General features: G+C 33.1%; 1 protein-coding gene across 1 annotated transcript; it reads left to right on the top strand.

Annotated features, from left to right (window-relative positions):
• Positions 1-16546: 16546 nt before the first annotated feature.
• On the top strand, positions 16547-19934 carry DNK (P-loop containing nucleoside triphosphate hydrolases superfamily protein). The gene is made up of 5 exons (XM_039034868.2): positions 16547-17462; positions 17905-18372; positions 18629-19006; positions 19125-19192; positions 19334-19934. Exons 1-5 carry the CDS (start codon positions 16797-16799, stop codon positions 19542-19544), a joined length of 1791 nt encoding a protein of 596 aa, XP_038890796.1. The 5' UTR covers positions 16547-16796; the 3' UTR covers positions 19545-19934.
• The last annotated feature ends 1416 nt before the right edge of the window (positions 19935-21350 follow it).

Genomic DNA, 21350 nt, shown 5'->3' with positions numbered 1-21350 from the left:
TTTGTAGAATCCCCCACAATCTTCCTCTCCCGAGCTTGATCATACCATCAACGGTAAATTCTCTCTATTCTTCGGTTGAAGAACACGGTGGTGGGACTGTTTTGTTAGTGAAAAAGTGGAGAGTAAAGAGATTTTGGTGGAAGAGTCAAGTGAAAAGTCAAAGAAGCATTAGTTTTTTTACATTTGAAAAACTAAACTATTTAAAGACAAAATTCATACAAAATCCTATTTTTCATGTCTTCCACCTCAAAATCCACTAACATGTAATCTTTAGGTGTCAAGCATTTGGAAGTGCCACTTCAAAGTCCACTTAGTTAGTGGAAAAATCCAACAATTAGATTTTTCCACTAACTAATTTTAATATACATAAAATAATCTTTATGAAAAATATTTTCATAATTTATAAAATATTTAAAAATAAATTTAATATCACATATTAAATTATCTTTGACACCTAACTTTGATTAATCACATTAATAAAGTTTAAAAAACACTTTCATGATAACGTTCAAGAATACTCTAAAAAATAATAAATAAATAAATTATTTAATTGTAAATTATATCTCATATAAAATACATTTTTTCCTTAAGCCCGAATTTGAACATTTCAAATTCTCACTTCTCCTAGTTCTTCAATTTTTTCTGTAGTGAGCTAGCAAGGAGACTCGATGGACCTACAGATCATGGACTCCCACGATCCGAGACTAACCGGTCAAACTCTTTAACCTAGTTAATCAACATTCTTTAACTAACAGAATTGTCCACTATAGTCTGTAGTTCCATTCCCCTCACTGTAGATATTCATTTGATATAACCATGATAAGTAAGTCAAACCTTCACAGGTTGTTCGTAATAACGGTTGGGTCAAAAGTTGTTTTACCCCCGAGATTACACCTTGCTCCTAAAGTTCCATTGATCCTCTAATGAACAATTGGTTTGTGATCTAATCACTAAATTGCGTCCTTCCCGGACCAGTGAGAGAATGGGGTCCCTTGTTCAAGATCTAGAGTAAGCACTTAAGGGAACAACCTCTCTACTATCCCTAAAAGCCGGTAAGAGTGAATTCCGTCTTGCACCCTATGTCCCCAACTATCTATTCGGTCTTACCCCTGAAATGGGAGGCTTATTGAGCTAATGCTATTGAGCCAACCCTCACCTATGCAAATTTAAGAATAATCCTTAATAAACAGGAGTTCATAGTTAGCTCAGGATTAAGGTCGAGTTACCTTGGTCATCGCTTTAAAATAGTCAGTCTTAAACAGTAAACAACGTTATAAAGTAAGAGTGACTTAATTCTTGGTCCGATCTTATGCAAACTCATTTCATAGGATGCCCCCGCTCCTCATGTCAATATATAAACGAATTAGGATCACTTTCTTTGTAGCACTTTACAACAAATTGTAACAACCACAGAGTGGGCCACATTCGATAGTGTTACCAGAATAAGGTACCCAAACTTATTCGTATACTATAGACCATTTTGGCTATTTACTAAACTTGATCCACTCTTATGTCTCCACATAAAGTTCATGTATTCATATAATAGCCATAGATCTTTAGTTTATTGGATTTAAACTTTACAAGTACAATTCACATATTCAATAACAGTTTTATTGAATAAACATCAATAACATCTTTATTGATAATAGAATATGTTTAACATGACAAACTGTAAGTTTTAGGACATACAACCCAACACAATGGACACAGAAATATATTTCTAGTGCAAAGAGTGCAGTTGTAGGTCTTTAGTGGAGTGACCGACAGTTAGTGGATGTTGAGTAATTTAATTAAAGAATTTTAATTAATTATTCAAGTAACATTGGAGCTTTAATCTACAGGTTCATAAGGTTCCCTCTGTAACTCAACAGGGATTATTGAGAATTAATTTTTTATTAATTTGAATTGTTCAAATTATTTGAGGGATTAATTATATATGATTTAATTAATTTAAATGAATTATATGTGATATAATTACTATTGATGTATTTGATACATTATAATATAAAGTTTATTTTGAGAGAAATTATTTGAATATGATTCAAAATACTAATTATATGGATTTGATTCATATAATATAATTTAATATAAATTTGATTTATATTAAATACCATGATTAGAGAATTTAAACTATAGATTATATTGTATTTGATACAATATAAAAATTATAGGTTATGTGTTATATTTGATATAATAAGTTAGCTATTATATATATTTTATTTATTAAATTAATTTAACTTAATTTTAAAGTAAAGGGAACTTCCCTCCCTTTAATACTCTCAGTAAAAAATCGTGGTAGTAGGGGAGTTGTCTTTTTTGAATCTTCATCTTTTTCACAGAAGTTCTGTGAGATTTTCCTAGAAGTACTCTCCCAAGCAAAAACTCTCTCCCACTCTAAAATATTCTCCCGCTTCCAAAAAAATCAGAGAAGCCTACAAATCTCTCTGTAATTCTCATCCCTAAGGAGAATATAAGAGGCTCTCTTGTGGTGATGTCCAAAGTTGGATTTACTATTTTTTGTTCGTGTTTCTATACGAAGAGTTCGTGACTAATTGGGAGGAAATTTGTGAAGACTTTTTTTTGCTTCAAGGGTTAATAAACCTTTACCCTATTCCTTCTCTAATCTTTTACTTTATATGTCGTAAATTCTGTGTAATGCATAATGAGATCTTGGTAATTTACTTTTTCTATGAAATTGAAAATTGGGAATGCTCCCATTTCCACATTGAACCTCATGGTTCCTTTAGCAAGTACTTTTCTAAGGGAGGGTGTATCTAAGACACTACGAGACCGAGCATGGATCTCAAGGTGTGAATTTTTAGGGAGAACGTGGGTGGAAAAAATTGACATATCAAATATATCTCTTTTTCCTCCCACTAAGTGTTTTAGAACCTAGGATTTATTAACTTAGATAATTTTGGCTAATTAATTTAAGTAAGTCATAATTAATTTGCTCAATATAACGTTTATATTGAATAGCGGAACAATATATAATTAGATTTATTAAACGTTTTAAAATTGAACTATTTATTGCATACTTATAAAAATTTTGCTAATTCATGTTCCAAGTCAGTTCCTAGGTAGGGGTACTTCGTTTTCGTAAGCTTAAAAACCCCAGCCTAGATAGAAGTGTCCTTAGATAAAGGTCCCATATAGACAATTATTTATAAAATTAATCTTTTATTAGTCAAATTAATCTTTTTAAAAGAAAAAAAATAAAAGATTAACCTATTTCTAATCTTATTAGTGTTGGTTTTGACAATCAACAAGCGGAAGCAATTAGGATCCTAAGCACTCTAATTCCATTAATTTTAGAAATCAAACATGCATGTTCATAACAAAATAATAGGGTTTCTCAAATAACCTTTGTAGAATCCTCCTTCAAGCTTTGATCTGGCTGAAATCTTCACTCCAATGTTTGAAGACCACCACTTGATCTTCACTACTATTCTCTTGAAGAAGATTGGGTGGTGGAACCCAAAATGAGGTTGAATCTTGAAGGGAATTAGTAGAATTTTTCAGTCTTTCATCAATGACTAGAGAGAACTCCTTCTCTCCTCAATTCTCACGTGCATCCCCTGTCTCAACCAAAAAAGAATTTGATTTTGATCAATTCAGCATGCCGCTCCTTTGCATCAAGGCTTGACACTAAATCAACCATGTTTGAGTGGAATTGTGAGTGTTAAGATGAATGAAGAAAGTAAAAAAAAATTCACTCAACTTAACTTAAATTCATTTTTAATGGAATAATTCAATTTCTTGAATTTTCTAAATTTAAATTTCAAAATGAATTTATAATTTTAAATAATATTAATTCTAAAATTAATATTAAATAAAATTCATCAATCCTAAAATTAATTTTAGATAATTAATTAAAAATTTTAATTAATTGATTTAATATTAAATATTAAATAATACAAATTCCAAAACATGAATGTCTATTCATGTATAATATTTAAATCATATTTAAATATCTTTATATATTCCAATTTCATTTAATTCGATAATTAAATGTATAATTATATCTTATATAATTAATAATTTCCATAATTTTAATTTGAACGTTTAAAATACATTCATCACACTACTCTAAAGTTTAGTCCATTTGTGAGCTAGTAGGAGGACCTAATGGGCCTACAAATCATGAGCTTTAACGATCTGAGATTAATTGGCTAAATTCTTTTAACCAAACTAATCAACATTCGTTAACTACCGGGTCACTCCACTAAAGTCCAGTAGTTGCACTCTCTTCACTGTAAATATATTTTTGTTCCCTTGATTTAACCATGATCACTAAGTCGATCATTCGCAGGTTGTTGTTATTAGCTGGTTTAAAATTACCATTTTACCCCTATAATGCATCTTGTTCCTTAAGTCTCCTTGATCCACTAATGAACAATTGGTTTATGGTCCCACCAATAAACTGAGTTCCTCTCAATCATAGTGAGGGTGGGGCCTCTTTGTTCAAGACTAGGAGTTAATACTTAAGAGAACAACCTATCTACTAATTCTGAAATGGGTAGGAGTGGATTCCATCTTGCAGAACCATGTCCCCAGCTATCTACCCGGTCTTATCCCTAAAATGGGAGGTTTATTGAGCGACGCTATTGAGCCACTCTTACCTATGCAGATTAAAGGATAATTCTGAATAAACATGAGTTCATAGTTAGCTCAGGATTAAGATTGAGTTACCTTAGGTCATTAGATTGAAATAGTCAGTCTTAATAGTAAACGGTCGTTATAAAGAAAAATGATTATTTCGTGGTCCGATCTTATGCAAACATATTTTGCATAGGATGCTCCCACTCGCATGTCTTTACATGAACATTTTAGGATCACATCATTTGTATATAATACAAAGTAGGCTGTATCCATAATGTCCCCACGTTAAGGTACCCAACTCTATCCTTATACTTATAAACCGTTTTGACTATACAATCAAACCCGATCCTCCTTTATGTCTCCACATAAGGTTCAAGTATTCATACTATAGCCAGGGGTTCGTTAGTTTATTGGATCTAGGTTTTACAAGTGCAATTTTACATCTTCAATAACAACTTTATTGAATAAATCTCAATAACATCTTTATTATAAATAGAATATGTTTAATTTTACAAACTGCGAGTTTTAAGACATACAACTCAACAATCTCCCAATTGAACTAAAACTTCAATAGGTTTATATATACAAATATATACAATGTTGAGTATGAAAAAATACATATAATAAACAAGGGAATCATATACCCATTAATTCTCCCATTTGCCCTAGATTTATTTTTCTCGTAGTCTTAGTCCGACTAGGTGACCCTCGAACACTTTAGCCGTGAGGGCATTTGTAAATGGATCAGTTAAACTGTCTTCTGAGGCTATTTGTGTGACTATCACATCTCTTCGATGTACTATCTCCCTGATGATATGGTACATGCGCTTGATGTGCTTTTTGTACTTTATGGCATCTCGGTTCTTTGGAATTTGCAACTGCTCTACTATTATCACAATAGAGGGTGATTGGCAAATGCATATTTGGAACCACTTCCAAATCAGTCAGTTGCTTCACATACAGCTACATACTTCATTTCCATGGTGGAGTAAGCAATACAACTTTGCTTATACTCCTTCATACTATAGCTCCTCTATTTAGAGTGAATATTGATCCCGAAGTTGATTTCCTAAAATCTACATCGATCTGAAAATGAGAATTAGTGTATCTTGTAAGGATCAAATCCTTAGCATCATACACGAGCATATAGTACCCCATTCTTCGAGGTTACTTGAGGATGTTCTTAACGGTAATCCAATGTTCATATCCAGGATTGGATTGATATTTGCTGACTATTCCAACTGTGTAGCATATGTCTGGGAGTGTATACAATATGACATACATCAAACTTCCAACTATTGATGCATAAGGAATTTGTTTTATAACCTCAACATCTTAAGGTTCCTTAGGATAAGTGAATTTCATGTCTGAAAGATAACAAATCTCTCTTGAAATTTTTCATTTTATATCTATATAACATTCTGTCTATATAAGATGCCTGAGATAACACTAGTGTTCTATTCTTGCGATTTTGAACTATTTGGATTCCAAGAATATAGTGTGCATTTCCCAAATTCTTCATTTGGAATAGCAACACCAGTCATTTATTAATGCCAGTCAGGAATTTTACTTCGTTTTCAATGAGTAGAATATCATCAACATATAATATCAGAAAAGCTACAATCTTGTTGACAATCTTCTTGTAAACGCAAGGTTCGTCAATGTTCTATTCAAATGCATGAGATTTGATGCAGTATCAAATATTATATTCCAGGATCGAGATGCTTGTTTCAACCCATAAATAGATCTTTTAAGCTTACAAACCCTACTATTGACCCTACTCTATAAACTCCTCTAGTTGAAACATATAGATACTCTCTTCAAGATAGCCATTTAGAAAGTTTATCTTGACATCCATTTGTCATATTTTGTAATCATAAAAGGCAGAAAAGGTAAGAGTATTCTAATTGACTTAATTATGACAACTGGAGAAAAGGTTTCTTTATAGTCCACCCCCTCTCTTTGGGTAAACCCATTTGCCACGAGTCTAGCTTTATACGTTTGTACTTACCAGCTTGGTCTTGTTTTCTCTTATAGATCCATTTGCAACCAATAGGTTTTACTCTATCTGGTTGATCTACAAGTTCCCAAACTGAATTAAAGTACATAGACTCCATTTCGAGGTCCATGGTTTTTATCCATTGGTCTCAATTCACATCTTCCATTACCTGTTTAAAGGCCAATGGATCCTCTAAGCTATCATCAAGAATGATGACCTGAGTTTCTATCAAACTCATATAACGGTTAGGCTGTTGAACAACCCTCCCACTATATCAAGGCACTCTCAACTGTTGAGAAGGATATGAAAGATTAGTTTCATCAACAACTCTTGATGAAGGACCATCCTGATCAACAACCTTTGTTGATTTAACTGTAGTTTCTTTGGTCTTTCACTCAATACTAGCTTGCTACAAGGTTGATGATTCTTTATGTGGCCCTCCTCTAAGAATGTACCATTTGTCGATACAAATACTTTATCATCTTGAGGAACATAAAATAAAGCATCTTTTGTCTCTTTAGGGTATCTTACAAATAGGCATACTTTTGAACGATGTTCCAATTTCTTCGGGTTCTGTACCAGTACATGTGTTGGACATCCTCAAATTCTAAAGTGACATAAACTACCTTACGTCCTCTCTATAACTCGTAAGGTATTTATGAAACACTTCTTGAAGGAACAATGTTCAAAATATACACAGCAGTCTCTATTGCATATCCCCAAAATGAATTAAGCAACTAGGCATAACTCATCATCGAACAAACCATATCCAACAGGGTTCTATTTCTCTTTTCCACTACACTATTCTATTGATGTGTATTAAGTGCTATGAGTTAAGACCAAATTCCATGTTCTATCAAATAGTCCTAGAATTTAAATCCATACACTCGCCACCTCAATCTAATCGAAGTGTTTTAATCCTTTTACCTAATTGATTTTCAACTTCTGGCTTATATTCCTTGAACTTTTCAAGGGTTTCAGGCTTATAATGCATCAAGTAAATATAGCCATATCTAGAATAATCATCAATAAAACTGATGAAATATTCATACCCTGCTCTTATTTTAACATTCATCGGACTACAGAGATATAAATGTATGAGCTCCAAGGGATCTTTGGCTCTAAGACCTTTTCCCATAAAAGATCTTTTGGTCATTTTACCCTCAAGACAAGACTCACAGGGTGGTAAAGAGTTGTCTTCTAACTTGTTTAGGAGTCTCTTAACTAATCTCCCAATCCTATTGAGCTTAATGTGGCCAAGTCTTAAGTTAGGAGTCTCTTAACTAATCTCCCAATCCTATTGAGCTTAATGTGGCCAAGTCTTAAGTACCAAAGATAGGCATTAGAAAAAAAAAAAATCGTGTTTAATTTTGAATTTCAGCTGTTTTAATCATCTCTATATTCAAAACAAATTTTACCTCAATTGGTTTTAACACATACAAGTTATTTTCTAGTTTTGCAGAACATATTTTAACACATTGTGAAATAATGAACACTTCATTAACTTCAAAAGAGACTTTATATTTTTGTTCTAACAAACATGAGATAGATATTAAATTCCTCCTCATGGTAGGAATATAATAAACATTTTCAAATAAAATGAATTTATCTTCAATACATAACTTCATATCTCCCACTACTTTAGTTGAGACAACTTCTCCAGTTCTAACCTTAAAAATTGTCTTACCTTCTGCAAGCTGCATCTAGGAACTAGATTCCTGAGTGAAATCGCAAATATGATTAGTGGTACCTGAATCTAATATCTAGGTTAGTCTATCATTTTTCACTAAACATGTTTCAATGACAAGTAAATCATATTTACTTTGTTGTGCTTTCTTAGTTTCTTTATCTATGGCATTCGTGTTTATTACTTTTAACATATCTAGAACATGTTCATTAACAAAGGTTCTATCCTTTATGTCATAGTTATAAACTTTTTCGAGATTATCATTCCCGACAGATTGTCCAAACAACGTCTGTAATGATTCCATGATTTCTTTAGCGGAAACCATGTTCTCGAATTTCTTAGCTAATATATCGGATATATTTGCCAAGATGTGGATTCGGGCTTTTTCATTTGCCTTAATCCATCTGTCATATGCATTCAAAACCTTTTGATTGTCAGATGAGCTGGGAAATGGAGGACATTCCTTTATCAAAACAAGCATCAAACCACCAACTGTCAATATTTATATTTGGTTTCCATGTTAAAAAATTAAAACCGTTAAACTTATCAGAAATGAGTAATTTGAAAGAATTCAACATGCTGAAAATATAAACAAATTCTAATTAATAAATTTCTTTTTAAATCCAATCAAATTTTAGTAAAAGTAATAATGTACCCAAATTTCATTATTTATTTGTAACGATACTTTAGTGAGTCATAATAGATCCTACCGAGGGCAGTCAAATACTTCATTAAAGCAAGACATTCTTGACTAAATACTATCTCCAGAATAACTCTTTATTCCTATAGACATTTAGTTACTATTTTTGGTCAATAACTTACTAATATTTAGTAACTCTTGTAAGTGTAACTCCATTTTTAGATCTCAGAGGTCAGCCCCAACGATGCTTCCAAATTGAAGAGTCAAGGTTGGGAATGGACCTAAAAGATCCTATCCATTTCTAAAGTTTGAGTTGTTTTGAATCCCATGTTACAACCCTCCGATGAGATAGCCATCGTAAAGATGACTAGCTTAAGTCGTCTAAAAACGACAAGCAGACGCAACATAGGAATCTCATGGTCCAAACTAATGGAAGAGACCGCAGGAGAAGTTGACACATATCCTTCATCCACTTACTATGAATTACTTCCTCTATTCACCTTGTTATTAACTCATGCAAACACTCTCCGAATGAAGGTCACTCCCGGGTGAGTTTGTAACCATAATTTTATAAGATAGCAATCTATTTTAACTATTTAAAACAAGTTGTTATTTGTTAACCCTAGGTGAGCATGCATCTTATCTTCATTATAGATTCTAAATGTCTAATTCATTTTTATAACACTTCATAAAAAAAATAGACATGCTTCCAATCCACATTCATCAGGCCACACAATTTAATATAACACTTTATATTAAAAACATGAAACCCCAGCACATGCATACTATATATTATAACCATTTATAACATACTTTCAATACATGCTACATGCTTCCTATAGTAGAATTTTAAATCTATGTGTTATACTATATGCACATATAAGATTTATTTAATTATAACATACATTCAAAATGCATAAATAATTAAATGCACACTGATATGGACTAGTTTTGGCATCCTAGGCAAGCAAACAACCTAAAATATTCAATAATAATAATAAAAAAAAACTTCTTTTAACTGCCACTGGGTTGCTCGAATCGACTCCAAATCACCTAAACCGGACCTCCAAGGCTTGAAATTGGGCTGAACTGGTCCAAACCCTGCTGAACTAGACCTGAAGAAGTCAAATCGGCCCAATCAAACCGCTTGGACCGCCAGTTAGTGCGTGTACGTTCTGGATTGACTGATGAACAGTGTTACAACGCTTTAAAAATAATGTTACAATGCTATGAGGCTTTTCTTCTTTTTGCTGGGTTGTCTGAAGAATAGTGTTACAACGCTTTAAGAACAACGTTGCAACGTTGCGAGGCAGAAGCCTCTCCTGCTGCAACCAGCTGCTGAGTTTGCTTCAAAACATTTTCAATTGCAACCTAATTGTAACTCTATTGACTCTAATAAAATTACAAACAATTAAACACACATTAAGACCCATAAAAAAAGAGTCAATTACAATAATTACTACAAAATTGAAGAGGAATCTAATGCCAAAACTGAAAAATATCCATATCAGCATCATTTCATACAACTTATGAAAAACACCCACCAAGCTAAAATTAACATAAATTGAGTGCTTGAACCATACTTTGATACCAATTGTTGGTGTTGACAATTAACAAGCAGAAGCAATTAGGATCTTTAGCACCTTAATTCCATTAATTTTAGAAATCAAACATGCATGTTCATAACAAAATAATAGGGTTTTTGAAATTACCTTTGTAGAATCCTCCTTCAAGCTTTGAATCTGGCTGAAATCTTCAACCCAATGCTTGAAAACCACCACTTGATCTTTCTTACTCTTCTCTAGAACCTTAGATTGGATGGTGGAACCCAAAATGAGGTTGAATCTTGAAGGGAATTAGTAGAATTTTTCAATCTTTTGTCAATGACTAGAGAGAACTCCTTCTCTCCTCAATTCACACATGCATCCTTTGTCTCAACCAAAAAAGAATTTGATTTTGATCAAATTCAGCATGCCACTCCTTTGCATCAAGGCTTGACACTAAATCAACCATGTTTGAGTGGTGTTGTGAGTGTTAAGTTGAATGGAGAAAGTAAGAAAAATCCACTCAAATTCAATTTCTTGAATTTCCTAAATTTAAATTTCGAAATGAATTTCTAATTTTAAATAATATTAATTCTAAAATTAATATTAGATAAAATTCATCAATCTTAAAATTAATTTTAAATAATTAATTAATTTAATATCAAATCTTAAATAATACCAATTCCAAAACATGAATCTCTATTCATGTATAATATTTAAATCATATTTAAATATCTTTTTATATTCCAAATTTGTTTAATTCGATAATTAAACGTATAATTATATCTTATATAACTAATAATTCCCGTAATTCCAATTTGAACGTTTCAAATTCCCTCATCACACTATTCTAAGGTTTAGTCCATTTGTGAGCTAATGGGAGGGACCTAATGAACCTACAAATCACGAGCTTCAATGATCTGTGATTAATTGGCTAAACTCTTTTAATCAAATTAATCAACATTCGTTAAATACTGAGTCACTCCATTTAAGCCTAGTAACTGCATTCACCACACTGTAGATATATTTCTGTCCACTTGACTTAACATGATTAGTAAGTCGATCCTTCACAAGTTGTTTGTATTATCAGATGGGTCAAAATTATCATTTCACCCCTGTAATACACTTGCTCCTTAAGTCTCCACTAATCCACTAATGAACAACTGGTTTATGGTCCCACCAATAAAATAAGTCCCTCTCAGTCATAGAGAAGGCAAGGCCCCTTTGTTCAAGACTAGAAGTCAGTACTTGAGGGAATAACTTTATTTGCTAACCTTGAAATGAGTAGGAGTGAATTCCATCTTGTAGGACAATGTCCCCAACTATCTACCTGATCCTATATCTAAAATGGGAGGCTTATTGAGCGGCGTTGTTGAGTCACTCTCACTTATGCAGATTAAAGAATAATCCCGAATAAATGGGAGTTCATAGTTACCTCAGGATTAAGATTGAGTTACCTTAGGTCATTAGATTAAAATAGTCAATTTTAACAATAAATAATCGTTATAATGAAAAGTGACTATTTCATGGTCTGTTCTTAGCAAAACATCTTTTGCTTAGGATGCCCCACTCGCATGTCTCCACATGAATGATTTCGGGATCACATCATTTGTATCTAATACAAAGCAGACTGCATCCATAGTATCCCCATGATAAGGTACACAACCCTATCCTTATTCTTATAGACCGTTTTGGCTATATACTCAAACTTGATCCTCCTTTATGTCTCTACATAAGGTTCAAGTATTCATACTATAGCCAGAGGTTCGTTAGTCTATTGGATTTAATTTTTACAAGTGTAATTTTACATATTCAATAACAACTTTATTGAATAAATCTCAATAATATTTTTATTGTAAATAAAATATGTTTAACTTTATAAATTGTGAATTTCAGAACATACAACCCAACAATTAGAAAAATTCTAACATAGGTCTATGTGAAATTAATTTTAAACTATTTAAAATTAATTTAACCTATGTTTGCATGCAACTCTAGATTATAGATTTTAATATCTAATTCATTAACCATATAACTCTTATAAACTAATGAATTTTAAAGCCTATAACATGCATACTAATTACATTAAAAGAATATTACAATTATATTGTCTAAGTAATGTCATATTGCATGCATCTCCTTTTTCATTAATAATAATATAACACTTATATTAAACGATTAATGATCTATATAGTAAGCATGCTTTTAATCATACATTAAAAGAAATAATATAACATTTATATTACATAAACATGTATACTATATGATATACATCAAGCATGAGCATACTTTGCAATAACCTAAACTTTAAATATAACATTTATATTTAAATATGATGCATGATTATGCTTAACCTATGGTGGAATTTTAAATCTATATGGTATACAATATGCAACATATATATTATAGAATTTAAACATACATCACAGCACATTAAACTATATAAAAGACATTAATGGACTGATATTTGGTACCCTAATAAAATAATTAAATTAATATAATCGAATTATATTAATTTAATTATTAACAAATAAAATACAACAAAAGTAGATGAAAAGCAGAAGCTTGGACTCGAACGAGTGACCTTCAGCTCGCGCGTGCGTCAACCTCGAATGGACGTAGCATCGCGATGCTAGGGCACAAAGTTGCGATGCTACAAAAATTTTCTGTCTTTCGCCTTGCGCCATAGCGTCGCGACGCTAGAGCAGAACATTGCAACGCTATAAAAAAATAGCACGTTCTCCTTGCGTCACAGCGTCATGATTCTAGGGTTGTAGTGTCACGATGCTACAGTACAAAAAGCTCGATTCTGCATCAATTAATCCTCTGAAATCCAGTGTTCTTCATAGCAACAATAACCACGAATGATAAGGACTTGAATTACACACTCGATTGCTTAAAATTAAATTCTCAAAAAACATACGAGCCCTTACAATTGATCGAATCAACAAGCAAATGAATCTAAATGCCAAATATCGGAAACATCCATTAAGCCAAAACTCATACGAATTACAACATTCATCACATGAATTCAATACATAAAATACCCACAAAAAATCAAAATTGATATCTCGAAAGCAAAACAAAGACAAAGCCATTGTCTCTGATACTAATTGAAGGGATTGAATCCCAAAGTGAAAGTGATTGATCGTACTGTCTTTGAATTGAGATTGAGAAAAACAAAATTAATTTTTACAAAAACAAAAATAAGACAAGCATATCGATTTTTCAATCCAGAAGAATCAAAGATGAAAAATATTACCTTTGAAGAACCAGAAAATCTTCAAACAATTCCTTCAAAGGTCACGATCAATACTACTATAGAAACTAATAATTATTCCACCAATGTGAACACGACTAATCGGAGTCCTCTATTCTTAGGACACAAGGAAAAGAAGTGTGGGCTTTAAGAAAATGTTGGTAGAGAGAATTTTCTTTGAATTTTTGTGAGAGTGAGAGAGAGTACAAGTGCAGGGAGATTTTCTTTTCTATATTGTGTGTTGTGTTTTACGCAGAGGAGGAATAAGAGGGCGAGGAGAAGGGAGTTACGTTAACTCCCACTCTCCCCACATTTGCTAAAATAACTCCCCTATGGGGAGTTATTTATTTATTTATTTATATTATATGAATATAAAAAATAATATTAACATAATGTTTATAATATGGTTAACTAACCATTAATAACCATGTTACATGCATTTATAATCATATTATAATGCAACCTCCTCTTTTAAACTATAGGTTTGATATGAATCAAATTCATATTAAATATTAATCTATAGAATAAAATCTATTTAAAATATTTGAATCTTATTCAAATATTTCTTTCACATATTATATAGTTTTAATTATAAATCATATTTATAATTAATTATATTTTATAATGCATCAACATACATCATATATCATATTAATCATATCAATATAAGTAATTACTTAAATTCCCATAAATAATCTGAACAATTTAAATTATTCCAAAAACAATTATTCTTTGTTTCTATCCTTAGTGAGCGAACAATGAGACCTATTGAACCTACAAATTAGAAGCTCTAATGGTATGAGATTAACCAACTAAATTCTTTAATTGGACTAATCAACATTCATTAACTGTCAGTTGCCCCACTAAAGGCCGACAATTGCACTGTTCGCACTGTAGATATATTTTTGTGTCCATTGAATATAACCAATCAACAGTAAGTTGATCATTCACAAATTACTCGTAACTACAGCTTGGTCAAAATTATCGTTTTACCCATGTAATTACATCTAACTTCTTAAATGTCATTAATTCCTCTAATGAACAAACAAGTTATAGTCCAACTATAAACTAACCCCTCTCGGGCCAATGAGAGGGTAAGACCTCATTGTTTAAGACCTGAAATCAGCTATTAAGGGAGCAATTTATCTACTTTCCCTTTCTATGGGAAGAAGTGAATTTCATCTTGTATAGTTGTGTTCCTAGCTCCTTACTCAGACAAATTCCAAAATGGTAGGCATATTAAGTCGGTGAAACAGGTCATTCTCACCCATATAAATCAAAGGTTTGTTCTCATTGACAAAAGTTCACAACCCATTCAGGATTAAAGTCAAGTTACCTATGGTCATCCTTGTGAAAAGTTAGTTTTTTTTCAAGTAACGGTGTTATATTAAGAAACCAATCATTTCATGTTCTAATCTTACATAAACTCTTTATATTGGATACCTCCTCTCACATGTCTCCACATGAACAATATGGATCATATTGTTTGTAATACTTACAACTCATGTAACAATTACAAAGTGGGTTGTATCCGTAGTATCGCTAAGTTAAGACACCCAACTTTAACCATATACTGTAGACCTTTTAGGTCATTACTTGAATACGATCCACTCATTGTCTACCATATACTGTTTAAGTTTCATAAAATGACCTTGGATCTTAGTTTATTGGATTGAGTTAATGCTATATAAAAGTCAAATAAAATACTTCTTCTTTTATTAAATAAATAATTTGTATCAATTTATAAATTACAAAATAAATGAGATTTAGGACACTAAATCCAACAACTTATAGTTGCACTCTTATGCACTATAGGAAAAGTTACGTCTATGGATATAATCATTACAAGCAAATCGATAATTCACAAGTCGTTTGTAATTACAGTTAGATCAAATATCCGTTTTACCCTTGTAATTACCCATTTCTCCTTAAGTACCACTGATCCTCTAATTAAGAATTTGTTTATGGTTCGACCGTGAACTAAGTCTCTTTCGAGCCAATTGTGAAGCCCTTTATTCAAGTCCCGAAATCAACACTTAAGGGAACTACTCATTTACTTTCCGTATATGAGAAAAAGTGAATTTCATCTTGTGAAATTACGTTTTTAGCTCCCTATTTATTCAACTCTCCAAAATGGTAGACATATTGAATCGACTACTCGAACCACTCTCACTTATACAAATCAAAGGACGAGCCCTCACAGGCAGGAGTTCATAACTCACTTAGAATTAAGATTGAGTTGCATATGCTCATCTTGTGAACTATTAATCTCTTTAATTAACAAATTTATAAAGATAAATTAAATATTTAGCAGTCCAATCTAATACAAACTCTTTGTATATGATATCTCCACTCACATATCACCACTCACATATCACCACATGAACAATTTAGATCTAACCATTATAGTAAGAGAATTAGGAATCTTCCACAATTATTGTTACATTTACTAATTGACCCTAAACGGTAAAGGTAAAAGTAATGATAAGAAAACAATGCAAAATAAACAATCTCAATTATAATCAGATTACATTTGGAAAATGTATAAGTAAACATGATCAAAAGCAATTCAATTATGTATTAAATAGAAACCATTACGATTAATCCATCAATGGAATCTCGTTGTCATTCCACTAATTTTGATTAAGAATTGATAAATGTGACCTAATTCCAATTTATTTTATCAAACACAAAAATGATTGTGCTCTTCCTGAATATTCTTTTAAGAAAAATATTTAGATACATTTTGATTATTATTATTATTTTTATTTTTGGTGGAATGCATCAAAACCATTGCTCTTCCAAAATGAATCATAAATGAACCCTTGTTGCGTTGGGTCAAGAACCACAGAAAGCAAAAACCCTCTGGCAGGGGTGGTAGTGGCACATTTCGTATGACCGCAATTTTAAACCCTTTAGCCTCCTTCTCCTTCTACGGTTTCTCCATTTCCATCAAAAACCCACAAACGCCATTCCCCACCTCCCACTTTCCCGCCCTCTGTTTCTCTCTGTTTCTCTCTCTGTGAAAGGGTTTTTGCTCATTGAGATGCCCTCAAGAACTAGTGATGCAGAAGCTGTTGCGATTAAACCCTTCGTCTTCTTCCTCAGCCCCCATTCTCTGTACTGCGGTTAAACCCTTTTCCTTTCTGCCTTCCAAGACCACCCCCTTTACCCCTAACCCATCCCACCCTCTTCTAATGTCTTCTGCTAGAGCGTTTCACAGCGCCGGCGGTGGCTCCGCCTTCTCCTCGCCTTCTCGTTCGAGTAAGCCCTCTTCTACTGCCGTCCTTTCCCGCTTTGCTGCGGTTAATTCGTCGAGAAATTGCTACTTGTGCCGAGGCACAATTGATGCTCCTGCCGCATTGCGAGCCTGGGTTGTGTTCAAGGATAATCGAAATGGGTTGCGGCCGGCGTGGCTCCACACGGATTCTGATGGGTTGTTTTCGTCTTCTTCTGGTGAGGGGTCGAATAGCTCGAGAGTGAGTGTGGCTGGTGATAATGGCGGAGATGGAGATGGATTTGTCTGTGATAATGACGAAGAAGGAAAGAAGGTTTTAGAGGAAAAGGGGTCGAAGTCGAGTAGGAGGCAGAAGGGTTTGGCTGGTGGAGGCGTGTTAGTTGGTAATCCTGATTTGTTGACTATTCCAGGAGTTGGTCCAAGGAATTTGAAGAAGCTGGTACAGAAGGGGATTGCTGGAGTGGCTGAGCTCAAGCAGTTGTACAAAGATAAGGTGAAAAAGTTTGGCCACTTGGGCTTCTAAATACTACGTTATGAATATGGTCTTCGTGTTTTTCTGTGCCTGATGTTAATTTCTGACAGTTTCATGTAATGATAGAAGCATTGAAACAATGGCGGTTTATTGTGTTTCCTTTTGAAGATGAATTAGGTTGAGTTTGGTATGACTTTTGAAAGAGTGAAAGTGTTTTTAGTTGATTAAAGTACTACTCTTTAAAGTGTTTTGTGTAAGCGTGCTTATTTAGAGGCTAGTGATTGCTATTGTAACAGTTTCTTATATATCTATAATGAATTAACAGTTCCGTATATTACAAAAATTAAATTTCTCAAAAACCAGGATTGTTCGGCTGATTAACATGTACTTAGAGAACAATAGTTGTATAGCTCGAAGAACATGATTAAAGCTTTCATGAAAAGGACTCTCTGCCTTTTTGCAGTTCTTTGGTGATTCTAGCCCGAAGATGGTTGAGTTCTTACAGAGTTCTGTTGGAATTATCCACAGAAATCATGCTGAAAGTATAACCAGTTATATAAAAGACAGTGTAGATAAAGAGTTGACTGAGGACAGTTCAAACTCAGATGCAAAGTCATCTCAGAAGAAACGGATTACATTCTGTGTCGAGGGAAATATTAGTGTTGGAAAGACAACATTCCTTCAGAGAATAGCTAACGAAACTCTTGAGCTACGTGACCTGGTTGAAGTGGTTCCAGAACCTATTGACAAGTGGCAGGATATAGGACCTGACCACTTCAATATACTAGATGCTTTTTATGCCGAGCCTCAGAGATATGCATATACATTCCAGAATTATGTGTTTGTCACAAGGGTTATGCAGGAGAGAGAGTCATCTGGTGGAATCAAGCCGCTCAGGTTGATGGAAAGGAGTGTTTTCAGCGACAGAATGGTAAGAAATATAATCTTGCTTTTTCCTTCTTTTCTCATAATACAATCATTTATTGTACCGTGGTTTCATGATTTTTCATTAATACTGAGTTTTCAATTTGTTCTAGAGTAGTTTTTTTGTTACATTAATGATTGGCATTGATGAACAAATTACCCTGCATTTTCTTCCTTTTTCCTTACTTGACTGACCATTTGAGAGAACACAACCTCACTTTAATTTAAAGCATGACACTTTTGTTTCATTGACACTATTGAAGGTGTTTGTGAGAGCTGTTCATGAAGCAAATTGGATGAATGAGATGGAGATCAGCATCTATGACTCATGGTTTGATCCAGTTGTGTCAACCTTGCCCGGGCTTATTCCTGACGGTTTCATCTATCTTAGAGCAAGCCCTGATACTTGTCACCAAAGAATGAAGTTACGTAAGAGAGCTGAAGAAGGTGGAGTCAGTTTAGAGTATCTCCGTGACTTGCATGAGAAGCATGAAAGCTGGCTTTTCCCTTTCCAAAGTGGTAACCATGGGGTTCTATCTGTCAGTAAGCTACCATTACATCTAGACAGTTCTTTACACCCCGATATCAGGGACCGTGTCTTTTTCTTGGAGGGTGACCATATGCATAGAAGTATTCAGAAGGTAATCTGCTACAACAATGCACACTATTTTACTATTTCAAAACTTAGATCCAGGGGAAAGGAGCCTATGTTTTTCTCTTTGTTCCACTTTAACTTTTCATCCTATTTGTGGTGAGCAGGTGCCTGCCTTGGTTCTTGATTGTGAACCAAACATTGATTTCAGCAAAGACGTTGAAGCTAAGAGACAGTAAGTTGCGCTTTGTGTTGTTTATGATAATTAACCCCAAAAATTAAACTTATAAACAGTTTTCTGGTACTAATGTCGATGTTGAGCTGTATATGTTTGTTCCATTTGATTGTTATTTGCTTTATGTGTGGCTTGTTAAAGGTATGCTCGTCAAGTTGCCGAGTTCTTCGCATTTGTAAAGAAGAAGAATGAAGCTTCTTCATCAACTGCTGGCCAAGACAGTGCAAATGGTTCCCAATCACAAGTAATGCTGCCAAATAAAGGATTATGGGTACCCGGTGGGAATCATTTCCCAAAATCAGCTCTAAAATCATTGGATTTCAGGCGGGCAATGTCTTTCATGTCTGGTTAGAGATCAGAACTCTCGATGGTGTTTTTTCCCAGATTCATCTCAACAGCCTACTTGTTCTATCTGTTGATTGTGGATCAATGTGTAAAAAGGCTTGCTGCTTTTAGGGCTTAGGAATGTAGGGAAAGTTTCCTGGTGTTGTTAGTGTTGGATGCTTTTGTAGGTTGTAAAACCCTCTCACTGTTAAAATGTTTGTCTAGTCATCTTTGTATGAGTTGGTGGTATCTCCAAGCATCACCCATTTTGTTGCCTTTTTTGTAGCCTGTTGGAGTTGGCAAGGTGATGGGAGTAGGCCTTGAACTTTACTATCCTACTTGTAGTGCTCCTACATATTAAATTGTTTCTTGGGTTGGAGTTTTATAAGTATTCTGACTATAATAGTCTTTATGATCAGGCGCTCACTTTTGCAAGTTCTTTGGATATTAATTGAGCTACAAAGTCTAAACTCACCAAGAACGTGATTGTAACTCATGCTTGGATTGTACATCCCTTAAATTTGAGGTGTCCATTTTTGGTGCAATGAGGAGTTTAAGTGAAGAATAGAGGTACTAATCATGTCTGCGTTTGTGACCAGAGATTTAGGTTCAATCACTTGGGGTCCCATCTGTTCTAAAAGCAAGCAAGCTAATGCCAATTGGCAACAGGCTGGTGCAGCTATAAACTAAAAGGTGATTGCGGTCGGTTCAAACCGACGCTGAACCAAACCCATTAATCTACTTTTGTGTAAACCTTAATTAAAATTTATTATTTAGACAAAATATTTCTTAAAAATATGTCTTCAAATAATAATAAATTTTATTTTAAGAACAAAAAATAAAAATTGTCTCCTAGCATGGTTGGTTTGAGTCATTCCTGAGCTCGACAAAATAGTTTGCTTGATTCCGGTCGGACAAACTTTGTAAGGGAGTGAAGATCGTTGGGATAGAATTATGAAAGTAACAATTTATAGCTTATGAATTTTAGTAACAATATAATTCATATATTTTCAATTTTGTAACAATTTATGATTTTTAGTATCTAACAATATGTAATTACTGTCTTTGTAGTTTATAAACATTTTTAGTTCCTAATCGGTTTATTGATCTACATATATAAGAAATTTAATTAAATCTTTACAATGTCTTTTGTGATAGGGATTTGTTAACAATTTTTAAAATTAAAAAAAAATCTAATTGTTGTTTTGGCATATTCTTTTAATTGTTTTAAGGCCTCGAATGAAGTTTTTGAAGATGCTATTTCTCCTTTTCATAGACGAAGGAATTTCTGGGCAATTGGAGGGTTTGGCCCTTAATGCTATTTACGTTTGTCTTTAAAAAAATTAAATTATTACAAATTAAAATTTATGGACTAAACTGGAATCACATCCATACCTAGAAAGTAATGGCACTAAATTCTTTTATCCAAGTTCAATGACAAACTGTATTATAACCTTTAAAATATCATATCATTTATAGTTTTCATTATCTTTCTTTAATCACAATTATTCTTCATTCAAGCCAATGTCCCTTTACTTATTTATTTAATTTCAATAGTGATAGGTTTGGGAAGGCTCCAAATGGATGTTCAGAGCTGATGTTGACTGAGATTTTGGAAGTGATTACCAACCGCAATTTTTAAATTAGATGGCATTAGAAACATTAATAGCTATAGATATTTGTTGAACTTGTTTCAAAGTGAATTGTAACGAGTAGAAAAAATATATATTATAATATTTGTACATCTAGGAATAAATTTTAGATTTTTTTAGGCTAATCTTTTACATTTATAGATATAGTAAAATTGTAAATTTTGATTACTGTTTTTTTTTTT

Source organism: Benincasa hispida, chromosome 6 (genome assembly GCF_027475165.1).
Source record: "Benincasa hispida cultivar pf3 chromosome 6, pf3_genome.v1.1, whole genome shotgun sequence".
NCBI classification, from domain to species: domain Eukaryota; kingdom Viridiplantae; phylum Streptophyta; class Magnoliopsida; order Cucurbitales; family Cucurbitaceae; genus Benincasa; species Benincasa hispida.
Note: the sequence above shows the minus strand (reverse complement) of the source record. Positions and strands in the feature narration are given on the sequence as shown.